This window comes from Aedes albopictus, chromosome 2, assembly GCF_035046485.1.
Source record: "Aedes albopictus strain Foshan chromosome 2, AalbF5, whole genome shotgun sequence".
In the NCBI taxonomy this organism is placed as follows: Eukaryota; Metazoa; Arthropoda; class Insecta; order Diptera; family Culicidae; genus Aedes; species Aedes albopictus.
In genome coordinates, this window is record NC_085137.1 from 437246052 (window position 1) to 437268316 (window position 22265).

General features: G+C 44.6%; 2 protein-coding genes across 3 annotated transcripts; one reads left to right on the plus strand and one right to left on the minus strand.

The window, feature by feature from the left end:
• Positions 1–123: 123 nt before the first annotated feature.
• LOC109416460 (mitochondrial import receptor subunit TOM22 homolog) lies at positions 124–856 on the plus strand (the record flags this gene model as incomplete). Its single annotated transcript, XM_062853689.1, is given in 1 exon segment — positions 124–856. A coding segment is annotated over 1 exon segment (324 nt), but the record flags the coding sequence as incomplete, so codon positions are not given.
• A 1660-nt stretch (positions 857–2516) lies between these two features.
• LOC109402588 (mediator of DNA damage checkpoint protein 1) lies at positions 2517–10831 on the minus strand. 2 transcript variants are annotated; one of them, XM_019675287.3, is made up of 7 exons: positions 10564–10831; positions 10351–10455; positions 9991–10272; positions 9006–9815; positions 6589–8656; positions 2894–3202; positions 2517–2830 (listed from the first exon to the last, which is right to left on the minus strand). In XM_019675287.3, exons 1-7 carry the CDS (start codon positions 10582–10584, stop codon positions 2616–2618), a joined length of 3810 nt encoding a protein of 1269 aa, XP_019530832.3. In that variant the 5' UTR covers positions 10585–10831; the 3' UTR covers positions 2517–2615. The 2 variants fall into 2 exon arrangements, with proteins under 2 accessions (XP_019530832.3, XP_019530833.3); XM_019675288.3 differs by lacking the exons at positions 2517–2830; positions 2894–3202 and adding an exon at positions 3796–3975.
• Between the last annotated feature and the right edge of the window lie 11434 nt (positions 10832–22265).

The following is a 22265-nucleotide window of genomic DNA, read 5'->3' on the forward strand; positions in this document are numbered from 1 at the left end:
TTTAACAAGAGAAATATTCAAGAAAGATCGGAAATTTTGATCAATGTTACCCCGGATTGCAGTACTAGTTTATAGCTGGGTTCATCGAATTCTCCAAACTTAAATTACTCTTCATTCTTACAGGAACCGGACGAGACGCTGGGCGAACGCCTCTGGGGTCTCACCGAGATGTTCCCGGAAACGGTACGGAACGTGACCGGTGCCGTCACCAACTTCTCCGTGGCCAGCGTGAAAACCGTGTACAAGCTCACCTGCAACGCGTCGTGGATCTTCTTCACCAGCTCGATGATCCTGTTCGCTCCGATCGTGTTCGAGGTGGAACGGGCCCAGATGGAGGAGATGCAAAAGTCTCAACAGAAGCAAGTGCTGCTGGGTCCGGGTTCGGCCGTCGGCGGTGGTGGTGGCCCAGGTGGTATGCCAGCGATGCCCCCCATGGCGGCCCGATAATCGTCCTGTCCTCCCGAATACGCAAAACTCATACAAATTTGCAATTAATTAGCCAGTAGAATAAATACCATTGATGGAACTAGTGTTGGAATATTTGACACAAGGAAGAGTATGAGAGACAAATTGCAAGACTACTGCTGTTACTACAGACAGATTCAATAGGTTAGCATACGACCGGGATTCACACATTCGTTTTGGACAGGTTTGCTGCCCTTGTGGCCGCCCTCCTCTCTTACACGGGGCCGATTTCCTATGGCAGGCGGGGGAACCTCCTTTAGTCACTTACTAATATCGAATGATTACCGCTTGATGGACATTTACTGATTGAAGAATTGTTGCTAAGCAGTAGTAGGTACTACCCTATCTTAGAGGATCACATTCAAAATACAGTATAGAAGGATAAATTGTGGATTGGATGTTTCGTTACCTTTAGAAATGAAAAGAAAGATCCGTTAAACCCTGAGTCGGTAGTCTATAATATAGACGGATAATTATATAAGATTTATAATAGTCATCGATGATGCAAATGATTTGCAAACCATACCATGCAGTTCTGCTTGGGCATATACTCGTTTATCGTCCCGTACCGGATGCTTTCCTTCTGCAAGTAGTCAGTTTCTTGCATCTTTGACTGACGAATGGAGTTGTATCGCACAGCTGCCGTCGGATACGGTCGCCTGCAAATGTGCGCTTTGTAGTTTGCTTTATGTTTGCCATCCGATTGTGCAAACGATATCGTGCTTTGTCTACCGTCCGTTCACTAGTGTTGCGTCGTCCGTCAGCTCCTGTTCGGTGCAATCGAAATGTTCGATATAATTAATACCGCACAGTTTCGTTTCCCTCCGGGTAGCCCTCGACCGTCATGGGCGGAGATAACGATTTTCACCAAATCGTTGCATATGGATGTATTGCTGATTGATTTAGTTTTTAAAACAGCCAAGGATCGATCGCTATTGATAAAGTTCTTATCTATGGAAGCGGAAGCGATGAAGGAATGCTTGAGAACCAACGCGGCCCCCCGGAAGTTCGTGTATGCAAACGGATTGACGGTGGAAGTGCGTATGTGCATCGCAGGAGCCAACGTACAGTATGTTCGAATTTTCGACTTACCACCTGAGCTGAGCGATGACAATTTGTCGACGGAACTCGGTAAGTACGGGTAAATAGAACAAAAAGTCCACGAAAAGTTCCCCCCGGACGCCGGACTTGGACATGTTTTCAATGGCGTGTACATTGATGTGGAGAGCGATATACCACCAGCTATAGATGCCGGAAACTGGAAGGGGCGAGTATTTTACGACGGGCTAAAGGATGTCTGTTTTCTGTGTCTCGAACGGTAGGTCACAGCAAGGATTTCTGCCCTCAACGCTAAACCCGGAAGCAGCCGGGGAAACAACAGCAGAAGGACCTGGAACCTTGTTCGTATGCTGCTGCTGTTTCAGAGGAAGATGCGATTCCATCGAATCGTAAATCATCGGAGGTCGAAATAATTGAAGTACTGGAAGACACGGACCAGCTGTCGAACATAATAGAGCTGCGGAACAATCAGTCGTTTGCGCTTCTGGAGCAGGTTCGGAAGACGAATCAATGGCGTCCGATGACCCAGATGGAGAGAAACTGGACGAAGTGGCGAAAGCGATAACTGGTGATGGGGAACTCGACAGCCGATCAACGCAGGGAGCAATTTGCAGCATCCGGTTCGAGCTCAGAAGAAGAAACTGAAAAAGAAATGCGCGAGCAGAACTCTTTACTGATTTTTAAATTGATTAACTTTATAGAATAAGAAATTAAATTACAAGAATATCGGCTCCGTAGTTTTTTGCTAAACATTTGAGCTTTAAATAAATTACTTTGGACTGGACGAATGATGCATTATCGGGGATTTGCCAGCAAAACTTGTTAAGTTGATTACATGCAAGGATGATATTGGAATTATAGACATAGTTATCGAATCATAGACCAAGTGTGGCCTTCAGTTGGTAAAAGCAGGTTATTTTTCGGGTTGACTGGTCAAGTCAACAGCCAGTAGTATTTTCACTTGTATAAATATGTATAGGTAGATACGGTAATTAATGTTTTTTCGAGACTGATTTTAATTCAACAGTAAAAAGAGATGCATGTTTTTACAAAGAGAGAAAAATAGGATCAACAGTTAAAATATGTTCACCTCACGTCAGCCGATAGCTGCGGAAGTTTTTGTAGTGCTGCATGATGGACAGCATAAATCCTTCGGTGCTGATAATCTCAATCGTGGGGTACCTCTCGCGAAAGCGGGGCCACAAGTCCTTATCCTGTAGGTCGGACACGGCAAACAGCTTCTCCGCGTGCTTCGGTTGCTGAGCCGGAAACTTGATCACGCGACCACCGGCACTGCTAACAATGACTGCAATGAAAGTTCCAAAATGACTGTCTCTACATGTCGAACAAGTGTTACTTCAAAACTTACGTTGAACTTCTTCCGGCGGGGGCTTGGTACTGGGTGTTACGATGACGGAATAATCCTGAAATATCTTGGCCTCCCTGGCCAAGCTAAGGGACTTTTTAAGATTGAACTTGAACCGTCGTTCCATTTCGTGATCCTGCAGAATGTAGTCCCACGGGTCAACGAAATCTCGGTGCGTTTTCGTTGCTTCCAGGTACGCTTCGCCAACGATCGGGATACCCTTGGCTATGGCACATAGGAATTTGTACGTACGGTAGACACGGTCCGATACTAGGACTGAAGCTAGTTCGGGTAGGTCGACTATCAGACCGCCTGGCAATCGAGAGAAATGGTATAAAAAGCGTAAAGATCAGATTACAAGCAATAACAGCGAATGAGGATGGATATGAATATCTTACAATGATAACGTGCACGCACAAGAATCATGCTATAATAGGAAAAACTTCACTTACCTTATAAATGCCTCCTAGACGAAATCAGAGTTCGGATACGGTATACAAACTCGAATTATATTTCAAGGGCAATATTAGTTTCTCTCCGCAATATCTTACTGCTCACGAAAGCATTCAGAGGCATCGTTCCAGTAAGGTAAAATATTACTGTGTCTATTGATACATGACCCTTATATGTATTACGACGGCTATTGATACCTACGCTAAAATTGAGCCAAAGATTCTCTATCTTGGGTTTCGTTCGGAGATTACTGACGTACGCGTAGACGTAACTTAACGGACAATTTATATACGTGTAAAAGAAGCGGAGTGTCTAAATATGAATGGACTACACATCTACATACCATTAACCAAAATGTACAGAGAAAAGAATGAAAGCATCTTGACGGATACACGTGACATGATTGAAAGGTAGAAGCAACACTTCTATGAACTTAGTAAACAGAAACTAAATAAAGTGCAAACAAAAGGATTTATTGCAACAAATGGAACTTAACATATTTAGACAATCACCGATAATTCTCTAATCGACTGGAAAACGACCTAAACTCTGAACGCTTCGGTGAAGCATCAAGATATTCATATCCATCCGGGCGAATGACAATCACACTTAGCGTTGACTCTTTCTAGCGGCTAGGGAGCGAAAAAGAAAACAAAACTTAACATTACACTCTACATAACTACTACTTCGTGCAACTATAAACAACAACACATGCGTGTCAGTAAATGTAAGATAGAGCTGCTCACTTCTTCAAAAGTTCTCATATTCCCGACACAGCAAGGTAAAATATATAAGTTTATACAGCCATACCATAGAAAAACGGTATCAGTTTTGGCCCATAGTGCCTCGGTGTGTATACATAATTTTAGAGCTCCCGAAGAAAAAAATAATAGTTTACGCAACAAGGTGCAGAATTAAGATTTTTATAGAACCAGTCGTACATTTATCCAACGAGGCTTGCCGCTTGAGGATAGTTTTTAACAAAACTTTTTCATCAAACTGCACAATGATGTTCAAAGCCGCTGAACGCTAAGATTCCAGTAGCCCCGGCGGGAAAAACCATCCGCTGCTTCGCCAAAGCGAAGTGAAGCACATTCGCTCGAAAAGCCAATCTGGAAGTTGACCTTACGGCAGATTGGATCAAAGATTTGAACCGTCCGGAGAAAATCGACGATACAATCGACCAAATTACCACGAGCGTAAAGGCGGCTGAAGAGGCTGCTGTGCCTACGCATAGAATCCTTCCAAAAAAAGAAGAAAATCTCCGATGAGCTAAGCTGCTGATTCGTTTGAGGAATGTTCGGCGCAGGCTGTTTATCCGTAGACGTGACCCGCTTATTGGTGAGGTTGTACACCACCTGAACAACGTTATCAGCACCAAAAGCGCAGAGTACCGATACAGGAACTTTGGCTGGAGCATCTGGATAATGGCAGCAACAAATCTTGGAAACTAACACGCAGCCTCCGGAACACGGTCAAGTACAACCCCCCGCTGAACGTCAACGGTGCCTCGTGTTGAATTTAACACAAAAAGCCAAAGCGTTCGCAACAACACACAACAAGCAACACACAGAGCAAGGTGATTCAGAAACTTCGGCGGCAATGAACACTGCAATCCATCAAATTCGCGTTGCAAGAGCTCCCGTTCCTAATGCTGCCCTGGTCAAACCGAAAGAGGTGAAATCAAACATCCGCACGCTGAAAAATCGAAAATCTCCCGGACAGGAAGGAATCCGGAACACCTGTCTTAAGCACCTACCAAGAAAAGGATTGGTTGATCAAACTGTTCAATGCGTACCTGGCCTTAGATTATTTTTCGACTGGATGGAAACACGCCAACGTGATAGCCATCCCGAAGGCAAACAAAGATTTCACCAGTCCAGGTAATTGCCGATCGATAAGTCTTCTGAGCAGTCTTAGTAGTTCTGGAAAGGATATTCCTCGCGCGTTCAAACCGTCACCTCCCAGGTAACAATTTGATGCTGTACAAACGTTTCTCAAACTATTTTAAATCAGACTTCATTTGAACAAAAGCTGAGCACAAGAGGTACAATCCTTTATTCAGCTCCTTAACATCTAATTTTGGTGATCTTATTCAACCTTCAGCTGATTTTATCAGCTGAAGGTTGAATCAGCTGATTCGCTTTATCAGTGATCAATTAAAATTTATTAATTGTGTAACAATAAAATAAAAACACTTTCGTAAGCCTATTTTTATGATTGGATGCGTCCATTTCCAGAAAGGATGTTTAGGAAAGTATAAATTAATCTGTGGGAAAACTGGGAATTCAACTCGGATCTCCTGATATATAGTCACTCACCTTAGCACCTACACCACACACAAGTTGTGAAATCCTTAGCTTTGAAAAAGACGAAGAAGACAAACTTGTAAAATTTCTTAGACGTTCTGATTTATTATCTAAAATTTGATACTTTTTCTCTAATATAGTAATAGGATGAATAACTGTATAGTTAAATCCTGATTCAAAAAAAAAATCCTCGAAAACAAGAGCATTACTTGTTCTTGTTGTGTCTGAATAGTCAAGAACATAAGTTGAACTGAGTCTGTATTGAGACTGAAGAACCGATGTGGGCTTCACAAAAACATGCTTGGATCAGCTGTCAAAAATTATTTGATTAAAAGTTGAACAACAGATGATTAATTCTGCATGTTGGTGTATGTTTTAAAGCTAGTTATACCCAGATGAATAATATTCTATTCAACTTGATATTCAGGACAGACTTGTTAGAATCCCAAAATGGCCACCACAATGGCCGACTTAGGCACCTACTCACGATTTTGAGAGCACAAATCTCTTCGTAAACAAAACCAGCACACCTCAGCTTCTCATTTAAAGTTCATTACAAGTGAGCAAGAACAAAATAATGAAATACTCTGTCGTTTGAAGCTTGGTTCTTGAGATTTGTGCGTCTGAAGTTCTGATGCACTGTTAAAGCGGGATTGCAAGACGTTTGTCCTTCAGCCATCTATGTATTGCTGATTAAAGAGGTTCAACAAGTCATACTTCAGACCAATATTGAGCTGTCATTGTGTTCAGCCATTGACACCATTAACCAGCTATTACTCTCACTGTTCAGCATTCATTGTTACTTGGGTAGTTATGTTAACCGCAAGCTAGAATTGCAATGACTATAGAAACTGAAAACTTGTATTAAAAAAATGAACAGCTCTCATCTTTAGTAAGTGAGTAACACCAGGAATCAATATACGTGATGATACTTACCGGCCCTGGTAATCATCCGCCGGTACGGCTCCGGACTCATCTTGGTGAACATGAGCCTCGGCTTGCTGGCCCGCGATGACTTCCGGGTACCGCTGCTGGAGGAGTCGGTTCCGGATGCATTGGTGTGCTCATCTTCACTGGACACTTCTACGACGGGAGGTTTCTTCGATTCCACCACCGGTTTCTTGGATCGCTTTGGAGCTACGACGGGTTTTTCCTCAATTTCTGCCGAGGAAGCAGAAGGACCAGCCTTCTTCGATTTACTGCTGGCTTTTATTGCCGGCGGTGGTGGTGGGGGTAGTTCCACTACAGGTGCAGGTGTCTCCTCTGCTGCCTTACGTTTTCGGGTTTTCTTATTGGCAGGGGGTTCATAATCGACGGATTCGTCAACCTTCTTCACTGGTTTCGGGGGAACGACGGGTGGCGACTCTTTGATCGTTTTGATTTTGGTCTTGGGCTTTTCTTCTTCGTCATCCGAATATCGGGAGTTCTTTTTCTTGCTCCTGTTGGATCGTCTTTCCGGCGCTGCGGAAGCAACAGGTACGGGTTTTTCCTCGCGGGTCCCATTGTCGTCCTTATCGTACTTCATGACGCGGATTTTGCTGTCCTCTTTTTGGAACACCGGTGCCGTCGGGTCCTCATCTTCGTCCGAGCTGTCGCCAAAAATGTACTTGTTCCGCTTAGCCAGACTCTCCGCTCGAGAGGGGCGACTCATGATCATGTCGGAAATGGCCAGAATTTTTTCCTTCTTTACGACATCCAGGAATGGATGCTCAGGGGTGTTGAAATCGAAAGTATCGGTATCAACGGTTCCGCTAGTGCTACTCTGTCTGGACCGAGGAGTTTCGAATCCGGATGGAAGGGAACTTTTCGTACTGGAAGCGGCACTGGTGTCCGGTTTTTTAAACACGGGTTTCTTATCTTGCTTGCGGTCGGAGCGTTTGCTTCGTTTAGAGCCCGAAGCCTTAGCCGACGCGGAAGCGCTGGAATCTTTGCTACTTCCGTCCCCCATGGGAAGTGTTGCGGCAAGGCAGTACTCCTCATCCAATTCCTCGTCGCCATCCAGGTGGGACTTGCTGTTATCGCTGTGCGTCAGACTACGCGACTTGAGCCTGACTGCGGCCAATTTGGACTGGTCCCGCGGCGGGTTAGCATCCTCCCGATTTTCCTTGTTGGAAGATGGAGAGATATCTGCGTCGTCCTTGTCTTTCTCTCGATCTTCCGCAATGGGATCTAGTTGTTTTACGAGCAGGGACTGTCGATAGGTGCTGTTGACCTTGGGGCGGAAGTTTTGGGTAATTTCGGCATCGTCAGCATCATCCCCAACGACGCTGGAGGCAGAATTTTGACCGATCAAGGGCTGTGTTTGCAAGTCATAGGCGTCATCCGTTGTTGGCAGAGCGGGAATGTCCAGCGGAATCGTGTCATTTTGGTCGTTCTCGGAGAGGACTTGCGTTTGGAGGTCATACAAGGCATTAGGATCCTCTACAGGAAGCGGTTGAGTTGCTATTTCGAAAGGATCTGGTTGTCCCAGAGATTTCCTTGGTGGAGGACGTGCGGTGGAAGACTTCCGTTTGACCTTACTGGTAGATGGCGGTGGAAGATCAAAAGGCACAGTGTCATCCGCTGAATGCGGAAGATGTTGCGTCTGCAGATCGTATATATCGGCTTGGTCGTTTTTCGGAAGTGGCTGTGTGACCAAATCAAACGGATCCAGCTCGATCTGTTTGTTGGCCCGAATGGAAACATCTTTCATAGAAGATTTTAGATTGATCAACCCTACTGTCAATTTCTTCAAAGGACGTGCAGCTCGGATTTCTTCTTCCGGCATTTTCTGCGTCGGAAGATCGTACGGCGACGATGAAGGGGCTTTGAACGTTGCTGCGGGCTCGAACTTATCAACTAGAATAGGTTGAGTAGCCAAATCATACGGATCGTTCGCGCCTTCTTGGTTGAGGGAAATTTCCGCTTCTTCAGGCGGTTGCTCTTCGAAGTCCATATCAGGCGTAATCGACTGCTCTTGGCCTTTGGGCTCTTTTTCAAGGTCAGCTGTTGGACTGATGACACACTGAAAGGGAAATGAAAAGAAACAGAATGAGTTTATTGTGGGTGTCTCATTTTTGCCTTTTTCGTACAGAAAGTCACTCAGCACAGGTATTTCAACATGTTTCAAAATCATGATTTTTTCAGCACGAGTCGAACATTTATTCAACGAGACTAGGCTACCTAACCTAACAACACGCAAACGGTTGGTCGAACGAAACCTGAACACACGACCGAACAACTGACTCAGAATAGTACCATCTTATTGATCTTGTGTGTCAAACAAAGCGTTGATCTTAGCAAGTTTGACCAATCGTTTAAGTGATCTCCAATTACTAGCGAAGTTCTCCATCTACCTCATCAACCTTACTTACCTTCATCAGCGACAGCTTACTAGCATTTCCGGACACTTCCTTCTGCTGCGGCGTTATCCGATCGAACTCCAAATCCGGAGTGACAGACTCGACGCGTGGTTCCTCGGTGAGCAGCGTGTCCAGCATTGGATTGCGGACATCAGAGCCCCTCGCAACAGGTTTATCGAAATCCAGCTCCGGTGTGACCGATCCTTCGCGCTCTTGCTCCTGCTCCTGATCCGTATTCTTGGTTTCGTTCCACTCGATCTTGCTCAACTCGTCATCGGTCGTTTCGGCCGGAAGCTTACCGTGGAACGATATCGAATCAACCGACCGATCGGGGAGAATAGACTTCCGCTGATCGGCACCGGCCATATCCCGCTTGTACGATTCGTCCAGATTGTGCAACAGATTCTGCGACTGCTCGACGTACGGATTGTTGAACATGCCATCACCCGTGTTCTCGTCGTCCATAGTCTCGAAGCGTAGGAAATCGTCGTCCTCTTTGGCGGTCGTTCGACCAATGATGGGTTCAATGATCTGTGATTCTTCGGCCACTGAAGTTTGGACTTGTTCCTGCGTTTCCGGGATGAAGAACATGTAATCGTCGTCATCTTCGGTAGTGTTTGCAGGGCCTCCACCGGCGACTGTGTGACTATCATTCGCCGGCTGACGGATTGAGACATTGGGAGTGGTAGTACTAGTATCAGCAGGCTGCGTTGCCGGGATCATGAAGCTAGTGTCCTTTATTTGACTGGCTGAGGCACTGGGTATTGAAATCGACTGAACGATTTTCTTCGGTTCTGTTCGTGATTTAGTTTGTGGGGCTTCCTGTAACAAAAGATTCAGAATTTAAACAAATAGACTAGATAGACTAATAGACTGCATAGATTCGACACAGTTCGTCGGTTTCACAATTGTGTAGGTGAGATATGATAGATTGATAATAGTGTGGCAATATAATAATAATATAATAGGTATATGAGCAAATTAAACAATGGCCTACCTCTAAACTGCAATCGACGATATCAGCCGAATCGTCAAAGAACGACATCGACCGTTTCCGCGTTCTGGTGGCCGAACTCTCGAACCGGGCTTTGAATGATCCGAAAACTATGGCACCGTCGGAGGCTGCCCGGTGCCATTCGAGGGGTGAAATTTCCTGGGTCGTCGTAGATTGATCCAATCCTCCCGTTAGCTGCGTTCCTCCGTGCGAGCAAAGATCCATCACATGTAGGTCCAGAGTTGCGGGCGACCAACGTAAGGCGGCATGCTTGCCACATATAGACTAAAACGATAATTGGGTAATCGAATGATAAGATAAGCTTTCTTTCTTACGTGTTTTATTGTCAACAACGGGTCTCACCTTGTCCGAGAGTCGGATGCAACTGTACCGGTCGTTGTCGGCGGATCCGATCAGGGTTATGCCCTCCCTCAGCAAATGCCGGTCGTCTCCGGCAATGAGGTACATCTATGTATATACGTACGAAGAAAATTAGAATATTTTTTGTAAGAAAACGCACATAAATTTTGAATTTTCATCCAAAAAAAAACCCAACCCAGTTTTGTAGACACATACATGGCAGGCGGGATCATCCATCGTTTGAACGGTTTTTAAACACAACAAGAAACGATTTTCACGGCAACATTTATGCCTCTGACGGAAACACTTACTCACAATCAAGCACTCGAGCAAAATAAAAACTATTGAAGAGATAACGAAATCAAATTTGCGACATTAAATTAAAAGCGAATCAAAATAGTTTTCAGTTTTTTTTTTTCGTTTTTCCGTTTTCACGATTGATCAGGACCAGTCAGGACGTTTGTTTTGCTGTTTTGCTTCTGCCGGGAGCCAGGACTGTGGGATATGCGGTAGACCGGCCGACTGCGCGGGTTTTGGCGGTCTCGCACTTAGGGGTGTGCCAATTCAAGCATAATTTTTCAAATCGACGTATCTAACTTTTTCACTGATCTGAGTAAATTCATGGTCAATGTTGACGACCATTTCACTAAAATAGTTTTTTATAAAAAGACTTTTCATAAGTTTTTTCGTGCTTAACATCACCAGGGATATTGCACGCACTAGGTAAGGAACAAAACCTACTCATTCCATATCATTTTCACAATGAATTTTGACAAAAATACACATACACCGGGTTGGTTCAAGATACGTCATGCCAGATACGTCGCTTTTGTATGGTGCCAGTTTGGTGTATCTGTTACTTTTGATTTTGGCTAGATACGTCGTTTGGTTTTCTCATATATCAAAACGGTGTATCTATCAGCAAAGTTGTAAACATCAAAATAGTTAGATAAGTCGTTTCGAAAAATATGCTTAGTTAAACAAATTAAGCAATAAATCATCAAACAGTTATGTGGATTCTTCAATTTGCTTTATGAATCATGCATGCAGCAGTAAACCCGGATTTGTTTACATTCTCGAGTTACGTCGGATTGAAAAGTTATGCTTGAATTATTCGATTAGTCCCGTTTATCGATTATTCATTGCTTCACGGAAAGAACATCACACTGAAATAAATTTTGTTGTCGTTTCCACCGAATCCATGGTAGAATTAAGAACTGTACCAACAATTTTCAACCGAATGCAAAATTGGGTTCTTTAGGGGTATCCTGATTATTGCATAATCGGAGTCTCCGTCCAAAAATTGTCGAAATCCAAAATTTCATCATTTTCGGTGCCCGGGAACTATTTTTAAATGGGGAAATTTTTTTGTTCGGGGCGAACTGTCACTTTATCGATTGAACTGTCATTCTAGCCACGGAAATTAAAACTGTTTTGTTTATTTAACCATGAAAACAAATGAATCGGGACGCAATAAAATCACCTTATACTCAGAAAAATGAGCTCTTTCGATTAAGCTAAAGAAAATGGCAATATTTAATTCACTAAACAACCCAATTCTGTTAATTGTACTGAAACATTGTCAATATTACCATGCGTGTATTACTGTTGACTAAAAACATTCTTGGTTCTACTATTTGGGCATTGTAATTTCGACCATGTACACGCAGAAAAATGTCGCATATTTGAAACAAATGCATTACCACTTTGATTCAAATTCAATACTGTTTTTTAAATCAAAGCCTAGGGGCAAGACAGATCTAACGAGAGCAAATCTGTGCTCGAGGTGTTGCTCAGAATTCCTCACAGTTCCTCAGAATTTCTCCCATTTATGCCAAAGTGTGATCTGGCACCAATGTCAAACTGCAAAGTGCTGCGTGTGCTGAATGAAAATTGCAGTTTTAGGGATGTCTTTCAACAAATTTCGTCGATCATCGATAAAAGGAGTAACTCAGAATTTCTCAGAGTTACATGGAGTTACTCTCGTTTGCACAGTGTCTTGCCCGAGGGGCGAATCACTAGCGCATTTTCGATTCAGCCTTGCGTATTGACATACGCATTGGCGCATTTTGTTACGCATTAGTGTATTAAGGTACGCATTTCTAAAATTGAACAACACCTGTCAAAATTTTACAGCATGCACTTTTCAACGCATTGATAAAATTGTTCGTATTTTTATACGCATTGACAAAAAAACTTGCATTTTTCTACGCATTGATAGAAAACACGCATTTTCCTAAGCATTGATAGAAAACACGCATTTTTATGCGCATTGGTGGAATGCTCGCATTTTTATACGCATTGATAAATAACACGCATTTTTCTACGCATTGGCGTATTTTTCAACAAATTATGTATTGAAACTCCAAAAATTCGTCATGCATTCCTGTGCATTTTTCAACGCATTGGATATTTTGGCGCATTTTTCAACGCATTACATTTTCAAATGCATTTTTCAACGCATTGGAGCATTTTGTAACGCATTTTCATCAAAACGTATTTTCGATTCAGTTGTTTTGGAAGTGATCCGCCCCTCGGTCTTGCCCCTAGATCAAAGCAAATTAATATTTGATTCTAATACTAAGTGACTTTGATTCTAAAAAAAAGTATTAGAAACAAAGTCCTTGTGCCTTTGATTTAAAAAAAATAACTACTTTGAAATAAATATAACATTTTGCACAAGTTTTTCCCTTGTCATTTTGTTTATGTTGTCATGAAGTGAAAAAATAAAATACTCGCCGGACGAAATTGTTGAAGAAGCGGTCGATGTTTGAATACTAAAAACATTAAATCAATTTAAAACGTTTGGTTTCTCGAATGTCACAGTGGGTGCCTTCATTATTGGTAAGTACAGTAAAGTGAAACTTATGGTTCATGTTTAAAATTCATATCATTTTTTCTAGATAACGGCTACACAGCTAGCCTTGCTCAAGTGCAAGGAACTGGAGGAACTCATTTTGTAGCGGTTTTTAGGGGATTAGAAGAAAGTGCATGTTGTCGTAATGGAGACAAGTCCTGGTAAGCATCTACTATTCATAAAATTATGTTTACTACGGAAACCCTTTTTAATTGACAGAATCTTCCTCCGCTATCCAGAAAACCATCCACCAAATCTGAAACTATGCCGCCTCCCCATCAACCGGCTGTCGCAGATGTAACAAGAGGTAGCTGTACACCATGCTACAAACATCAGCAAAAGGCAGGTCTATCACCGAAAAATTCAGAAAAAACTATTATTAAGATTATGCAATTAGGTAAATATAGTAAATATTATTCCCCAAAAGTCTTATCCTTTTTTATTGGATTATCCTTGGGATTATCTGCTTTGATTGAATGCGATCTCATAAATAACGGGAGCATTTTGATCACATGCTCTCAGTATTTGTTAGATCGCAATCAAACAAAGCAGGTAATCCATTCCAAACATATTTTTATGATCGTTTTGAAATATATTACTATCTAGGGGCAAGACACTGTGCAAACGAGAGTAACTCCATGTAACTCTGAGAAATTCTGAGTTACTCCTTTTATCGATGATCGACGAAATTTGTTGAAAGACATCCCTAAAACTGCAATTTTCATTCAGCACACGCAGCACTTTGCAGTTTGACATTGGTGCCAGATCACACTTTGGCATAAATGGGAGAAATTCTGAGGAACTGTGAGGAATTTTGAGCAACACCTCGAGCACAGATTTGCTCTCGTTAGATCTGTCTTGCCCCTAGATTACTATCAAATAATACTGGAGCTCGATTTGAATAGGTCGTATGTGCTTTTGTCGATTAAAAATTCGATCAGTTGGATTCGCTTATTATAGCGAAAACCGTTGAAATTGAGCAAAGTTGATACATACAGCAGAATCCCCACAAAACAGGCTTTCTGTTCCATCATCAAAAGTTTGCAAAATATCTGCCATATTGCTACAATGACTAAAATAAACTGATCGAATTTTATATCGACAAAAGCACATACGACCTATTCAAATCGAGCTCCAGAATATTATTTTTAAAACAAAAAAAACTGTATTTGATTCAAAAATATGTGGTTTTTGATTCAAAAATAAATATTTTTGAAATAAAGTAGTTATATATTTGTTTCAATCTAGGGGCAAGACACTGTGCAAACGAGAGTAACTCCATGTAACTCTGAGAAATTCTGAGTTACTCCTTTTATCGATGATCGACGAAATTTGTTGAAAGACATCCCTAAAACTGCAATTTTCATTCAGCACACGCAGCACTTTGCAGTTTGACATTGGTGCCAGATCACACTTTGGCATAAATGGGAGAAATTCTGAGGAACTGTGAGGAATTCTGAGCAACACCTCGAGCACAGATTTGCTCTCGTTAGATCTGTCTTGCCCCTAGGTTTCAATGAAATTGAATATTAGAATCAAATATTTTTCACTTTGAATTTACATTCAGCCCTAGATTCAGCCTTATGACAGCTAGACTTTAAAAGAACAAAATAAATACTTTGAAACTAATACTCGTTGTTGTTGATTCAATAAAAATTGCACTTAGGCCCTAGGGGCAAGACACTGTGCAAACTAGAGTAACTCTGAGAAATTCTGAGTAACTCTTTTCACCTATGATCGACGAAATTTATTTAAAAACACGCCTAAAACTGCAAGAAAAGCGAGATATCGGGCAATATTGTTTTGATTTTGCGGTAAATCAGGCAACACACAAGTAAAAACGGGAGCAATCCGGATAAATTCCTAGGGGCAGGACAGATCTAACGAGAGCAAATCTGTGTTCGAGGTGTTGCTCAGAATTCCTCACAGTTCCTCAGAATTTCTCCCATTTATGCCAAAGTGTGATCTGGCACCAATGTCAAACTGCAAAGTGTTGCGTGTGCTGAATGAAAATTGCAGTTTTGGGGATGTCTTTCGACAAATTTCGTCGATCATCGACAAAAAGAGTTACTCAGAAATGCTCAGAGTTGCTCTCGTTTGCACAGTGTCTTGCCCCTAGATAAATTCTGAGCAACTCTGTAAAGGAAAATGTACTCTCCAGCACAGTGTCTTGCCCCAAGCTTAGGCCGTGGATCAATGATATTTTATTTTTGTTTCAAAGTCGTTTATTTTAGAATTTAACTAGGGGCAAGACACTGTGAAAACGAGAGCAACTCTGAGAAATTCTGAGTTACTCTTTTTATCGATGATCGACGAAATTTGTTGAAAGACATCCCTAAAACTGCAATTTTCATTCAGCACACGTAACACTTTGCAGTTTGACATTGGTGCCTGATCACACTTTGGCATAGATGGGAGAAATTCTGAGGAACGGTGAGGAATTCTGAGCAACACCTCGAACACAGATTTGCTCTCGTTAGATCTGTCTTGCCCCTAGGAATTTAATATATATTTTTCTGCGTGTAGACTTGAATGTTGCGCGTCTTAGATAAACATGGTCAAAAATACAATGTCAAAATAGTAACATCAAGAATGTTTTTAGTCAATGGCGAGGTCAATGGCTAGGGGCAAGACAGATCTAACGAGAGCAAATCCGTGTTCCAGGTGTTGCTCAGAATTCCTCAGTTCCTCAGAATTTCTACCATTTATGCCTAAGTCTAGGGGCAAGACAGATCTAACGAGAGCAAATCTAGATTGAGTTTAAATAAGGGCGTAAGTAACATGAGAGAGTTCTCTTCATCGACTCTCTCTTCTGCAAATTAAAGTGACAAGATGCAAATTCAATCAAACTTTTTTACACTTAGACGCTAGATTGCATCGCAACCTAGCGATTTATGACCAAAAAGTACAACCATACTTGCATCTTGTCTCTTTAATTTGAAGAAGAGAGAGTCGATGAAGAGAACTCTCTCATGTTACTTTCGCCCTTATTTAAACTCTTGGGGCAAAACACTGTGCATACGAGAGCAATTCTGAGTTACTCTTTTTATCGATGATCGACGTAATTTGGTGAAAAACTGTTGAAATTAGCATTTCTTAATTTCAAAAGTATTTTATTCTCAGTGTAGGAAAATGCTGTCAGTGCCATGCTGGCAGTGACCACGTGGCCCGGGTTGTTTACAGGAGTTAAAGAGCCAACTGTCAGAGAGGTGGCGGGAGTGTTAGGAGTGCTCACGCACACAAATGCACTGATGTGCTGTTACGTTTAAATTCGTTGATGTGTAGAACAAATCTAGAATAAATAATTTGCCTATACAAAATTCCCTCTGAAATGACATTCAGAGCGCACCACACTCGCTACCATTGAAACACCCCTCACGCTAGTCCGACAAACGATAAATCCGACAACAGCTATGCGAGAAACGCTGTCACAAACACCACCGCAGCGCAAGTGTCTGACGCTGGGAGAAAGAACGACGACCGTTTTCACTGGCCAGCCCGTCAATCATTCGTTTCCAGCCGCCATCGCGAAAGGTGAGCAAAAGATCGCGAGTGAAATCTTGCTCCTGGTTCGTAGTGCTAAGTGCGAAAACCGAGGGAAAAACCCCTGCAGTGAGAAAAACGTTGTTTCCCCAGCACAGAACGCTGTAGGGTCGGAAGATTTTTCCGCTTCAGGGCACGAAAGCCGCCCATCAATCCCGGACGTCACACCACGAGGGAAATACGACCGAGAAAGATCCGGGTGAAACCGCATGGTGAGCCAACACGGCGCGGGAGGCCAACGACTGTGCCCGGCAGATCAAAAATCAGTTTCGGACGTTCTACGACGTTCCGGACGTCGTACGACAGTTCCGGTGAGGTGCGCAAGCTTCCGCCTGTCCAGGGACGAAGAACACGCTTCCGGGCTGAGTCCACGACGTGCACGCAAACAGCGCGATTGGCATCGGCGATTAGTATCCGTGAAGAACACAAGCAGAATCCATTGGTGGCGCAAAAACCGGATCGACAGCACGTGCATCGAACGCATCGTGGCCGACGGACCCGAGCACAACGGGGACGCAAGCGAGGGAGGCCTCACCTACGATTCAGCAACCAAAGATCGATTGAAAAACCCCTGTATAGGGGTTTTTCTATTTTTGCAGTTTTCATTCCCAAGACGTGCTGAACGAGCGGAGCGCGGTCGCCAGAGGTGCTCAACCGCGACGGAACACGAACGGCGATTCGTGAACGAACATCTGAAGCAAATTCCGATTCATGGGTCAGTTACCGTGGAACGGTGGCTCGGATAACTCCACGATGAAGGGGGCTCGGTCGGAGCCAATAGCGCGGCTCAAGATAGCGTTGTCGACGGGTTTCGCAGCGATGTTGTGGTAGCTTCGGTACCGTGAGTACCCCTAAGTTAAGATCAAAATTGTATGGGTGGATAACATAAAGCAAGCTAGTTAGGGAGAATAGGGGAGAAGGGGACAAAATGAGCCTCAAATATATGTAATTAAAACGTAATTCATGATTTGTGATTTTCTTGTTGCGCTTTAGCCCTACAGTGTTTGTGACTCCAGACCTAGGGGCAGGACAGATCTAACGAGAGCAAATCTGTGTTCGAGGTGTTGCTCAGAATTCCTCACAGTTCCTCAGAATTTCTCCCATTTATACCAAAGTGTGATCTGGCACCAATGTCAAACTGCAAAGTGTTTCGTGTGCTGAATGAAAATTCCAGTTTTAGGGATGTCTTTCAACAAGTTTCGTCGATCATCGACAGAAAGAGTTACTCAGAAATTCTCAGAGTTGCTCTCGATTGCACAGTGTCTTGCCCCTAGCTCCAGACTCTCTCGATATGGTAGTTTGGCTCTACCGCTACCGGGAAACTTGCAACACTGGCGCCCAACTGAAAATCCACAATTAAACTACCGTTTAGCGATTTTTTTTTGGTTTGTGATCTTAAGATTTGGTTTTGTGCCTTTTTGGTTATCCGGCCTACGATAACCTAGGGGCAAGACACTGTGCAAACGAGAGTAACTCCATGTAACTCTGAGAAATTCTGAGTTACTCCTTTTATCGATGATCGACGAAATTTGTTGAAAGACATCCCTAAAACTGCAATTTTCATTCAGCACACGCAGCACTTTGCAGTTTGACATTGGTGCCAGATCACACTTTGGCATAAATGGGAGAAATTCTGAGGAACTGTGAGGAATTCTGAGCAACACCTCGAGCACAGATTTGCTCTCGTTAGATCTGTCTTGCCCCTAGACGATAACCAATATATTTTAGCCCTTTACGCATAAAATTCGATACATAACATGGACTACACACACTTAACAGACGAAGAGGTGACGTATGAGCTGGCTCTGCGTCACGTAGTAAATTTAGGACCCACTACCCACAGAGGGAAAGTCCTCCGTCTGAAGGCACTCGTCCAGGAGGAAGCCTTAAGAGATAACCAGCCCACTAGCTCAGCCCATGTAATGAGTCCACAGTCAAACATTGAATACTGTGAAACTCAAATACAGCAGCTGCACATAAGCACTGAAGCAGCCATTCGAACAGCCGATAGGGCTGCGATCAGTCAATGTCGAACGCGGCTGACCCACTATCGCGACAGATTACGTTTGATCAATCCTCCGATCGAATTGAGAGAGTTGCATGGAATGTTAACCATGCACGTGACTGTTTTACTCAACAAAGTGAATGGTACTAGTGTAGTGAGTAGTGTGCAACGCAGTGAGATCGAGGTGAATCATACTAGTTCAACGGGTGCCATAAGAAGAACCAACAACGAAGAGGAAGGAGCAGTCGGTGGAATGGCGGATGCCACGATTCCAGTGGGAAACAATTCAAATCAAGAATCCACACCACCGTCAGCATCACAGCCGCCTCTGATGACGTCATTCTCTGGTGGACAGGGACGAGGATTGCTGTTTTCGAGTTCGTTTCGAGCGCGAGATAACGAAGATGGAGGTGAAACACAGCCTAGACAGCGGAACACCTCACCACCGCCTCCCTACCTTCCACGGGAGCGAGAAACATGGAACCGGACAGATCGAGAAACACAATCACGAGAAGTTCACGAGCTGCAATCGAGAATAATGGAGATGCAGGAAAGAGAGCAGCGGATGATACGAAGAATACTGTCGAATGCGGGACGATCTGGAGCGGCTAGTGCGTCGAGAACGACCAGCGCCGGAACGAGGGGATGATCGACGGATTCAGAAGGCCGTGCACAACTGGCCTTTCAAGTTTCGCGGCGAAAAGGACACGACGTCACTCAACGTGTTCCTAGATCGCGTGGAGACGTTCGCGAGATCGGAAGGCATGAGTGATGCCACACTTCTGAGTTCCATCAAGCATCTACTGCAGGAGGACGCCATCGACTGGTACTCACGAGCAACGTCGCAAAACCAGTTGCGGACCTGGGACCAGTTCAAGCGGGAGATCAGAAGGGAATTCCTGCCCAGCGGATACTCCCAAATTCTGCGTCTGAAAGCCAGCTTTCGATTTCAAGGAAGGGAGGAATCCTTTGCGAAGTTCTACCGAGACATCTCAGCGCTCTTCCGCTTCGTCGATCCACCCATTCCAGACGACGAAAAGTTCTTCCTGGTGAAGAAAAACATGAACGAGAACTACGCAGCCATCGTAACAGCAGCGAGGCCTCGTTCACTGGAAGAAATGGTGGAAGTCTGCACCGGATACGACGAGACGAGGATGCTTCTGAACAGACAGCGCAGGATTCCTATTCCGCACAGCGCGCTTCTGGAACCGAACTTCGCTACACCAGTAGTTCCTAGCAGACCACCACCGGTTCAGCATCACCAACAGCCACAGCGGTTCAACAGAGTTCACGCCGTGGATGTAGAAGAAGGCGCATTCGAGCACGAAGCAGCGGAGGAAGGACCAGAAGACAATTGGCAGCACAACATCGACGAGCTGGTGGAGCAAGTCAACGCGTTGAAGTTGAACATTGAGCGGAGATCTGCGAGACCAAGCTTTGCCGCACGCGACGAAAGGCAGACAAGGCCAACGGATAGGTACAACCGGACAGAGGCTGACGTCCTGCGAGCAGCGCGGCAGTACACAAGAGAGGCGCAAACGCCGGCACAGCAGCAGCGGCCGCAAACCGCATCGTACCAGACTCGGCTACCACAACAACAGCAAGAACAGCCGCAAAGAGCACAGGGCTGGCATGCACGACAGTGGATGCCAAGTTCGGATCAGAGCGACAATAACCGAAGAAGCCAACGTATGCTGCCAGAACCAGCCAGGCAACGGGAAGATCGCCAGATACAACAGGAAGAAGCTCCGAACGGCCAACGAATAGCAATGCTTTGCTGGAACTGCGACGAGGAGGGTCACAGATTCATGGACTGTCCGAAGCCGCAAGCCATCCTATTCTGCTACCGTTGTGGAAGGAAGGGCTACTCGTTGCGCAGTTGCTTCACGTGCCGCATGGACGCGGTAAACTACCAAGCGGAGAACCAGCAGTAGAGGGGAGCAGCTCTCCGCAAAATCTCGGAGACCCCTCCGATATCCCGGAATTTCAAAACCTCAACTCGATCATTATCAACCCCGGAAGTGACAATCGACCGCACGCCGTCATATCAGTGCTGGGAAAGGAGTTGACAGCTTTGCTGGACAGTGGAGCGAACTGCTCTCTGCTAGGAGGAAGAAAAGTCGAACTGGCAGAGGAATGCGGATTGCAGAAAGGAACCGTCAGCGGCGGAATAAAGACGGCAGACGGCACGAGACACAGCATCGCAAACTTCGTCTATTTACCGATCGTGTACAACAACCGCAACGAAGTTCTTCCAGTGCTGTTGGTGCCTTCGATTCCAGACTGCATCATCCTGGGAATGAACTTCTGGGACAAATTCGGTGTAAAAGCGGTGTGTTGCACACTCGAAGCGAATCAGGAAGATCAGATCAGCGAAGAACAGGAGATGAAGCAGCTCAGTCCGGAACAGCAGAGGCGCCTGGAGCAGGCGATTCAGAAGTTTCCGAAAGCGGTAGATGGAAGATTAGGACGCACGAAGCTGTACGAGCATCGAATCGATGTAGGGAATGCACCGCCCCGCAAACAACGGCATTACCCCATGTCGCCGTACGTTCTGCAGGAGGTCAACAGAGAGATCGACCGGATGATTGCGCTGGACGCTAGGGGCAAGACAGATCTAACGAGAGCAAATCTGTGCTCGAGGTGTTGCTCAGAATTCCTCACAGTTCCTCAGAATTTCTCCCATTTATGCCAAAGTGTGATCTGGCACCAATGTCAAACTGCAAAGTGCTGCGTGTGCTGAATGAAAATTGCAGTTTTAGGGATGTCTTTCAACAAATTTCGTCGATCATCGATAAAAGGAGTAACTCAGAATTTCTCAGAGTTACATGGAGTTACTCTCGTTTGCACAGTGTCTTGCCCCTAGGCTGGACGTCATCGAGGAGGCGCAGTTCTCGCCATGGAACAACCCGCTGGTCGCCGTCAAGAAGAAGACTGGACAGTATCGCGTCTGCTTGGACGCGCGTCACCTCAACTCCGTCATGGTGAACGAGGGATATCCGATTCCCCAGATAGCAGCGATCACCAACAACCTCCGAAGTAGCAAATACATCTCTTCGATCGATCTCAAGGATGCCTTCTGGCAGCTACCACTCCATCCAGGGTCGAGACAACTGACAGCCTTCACCGTTCCATCCAGAGGCCACTTCCAATTCAAGGTGGTGCCTTTCGGGCTGTGTACGGCAAGCCAAGCCCTAGCGCGACTTATGACCCACCTATTCGCCGATCTAGAGCCGCTGGTATTCCATTATCTGGACGACATCATCATCTGTTCCGAGACATTCGAAGAGCACATCGCTCTGCTCGAAGAAGTAGCCCGCCGGCTACGCCAAGCGAATCTTACGATTTCATCGGAGAAGTCCAAGTTCTGCCGGAAGAGCATGAAGTACCTCGGCTACGTAATCGACGAGCAAGGTTGGCGAGTAGACGACGAGAAGATCCAAGCGATCGTACAGTTCCCGACTCCAACGACACGCAAAGAAGTGCAGCGATTTCTCGGTGTTTGCAACTGGT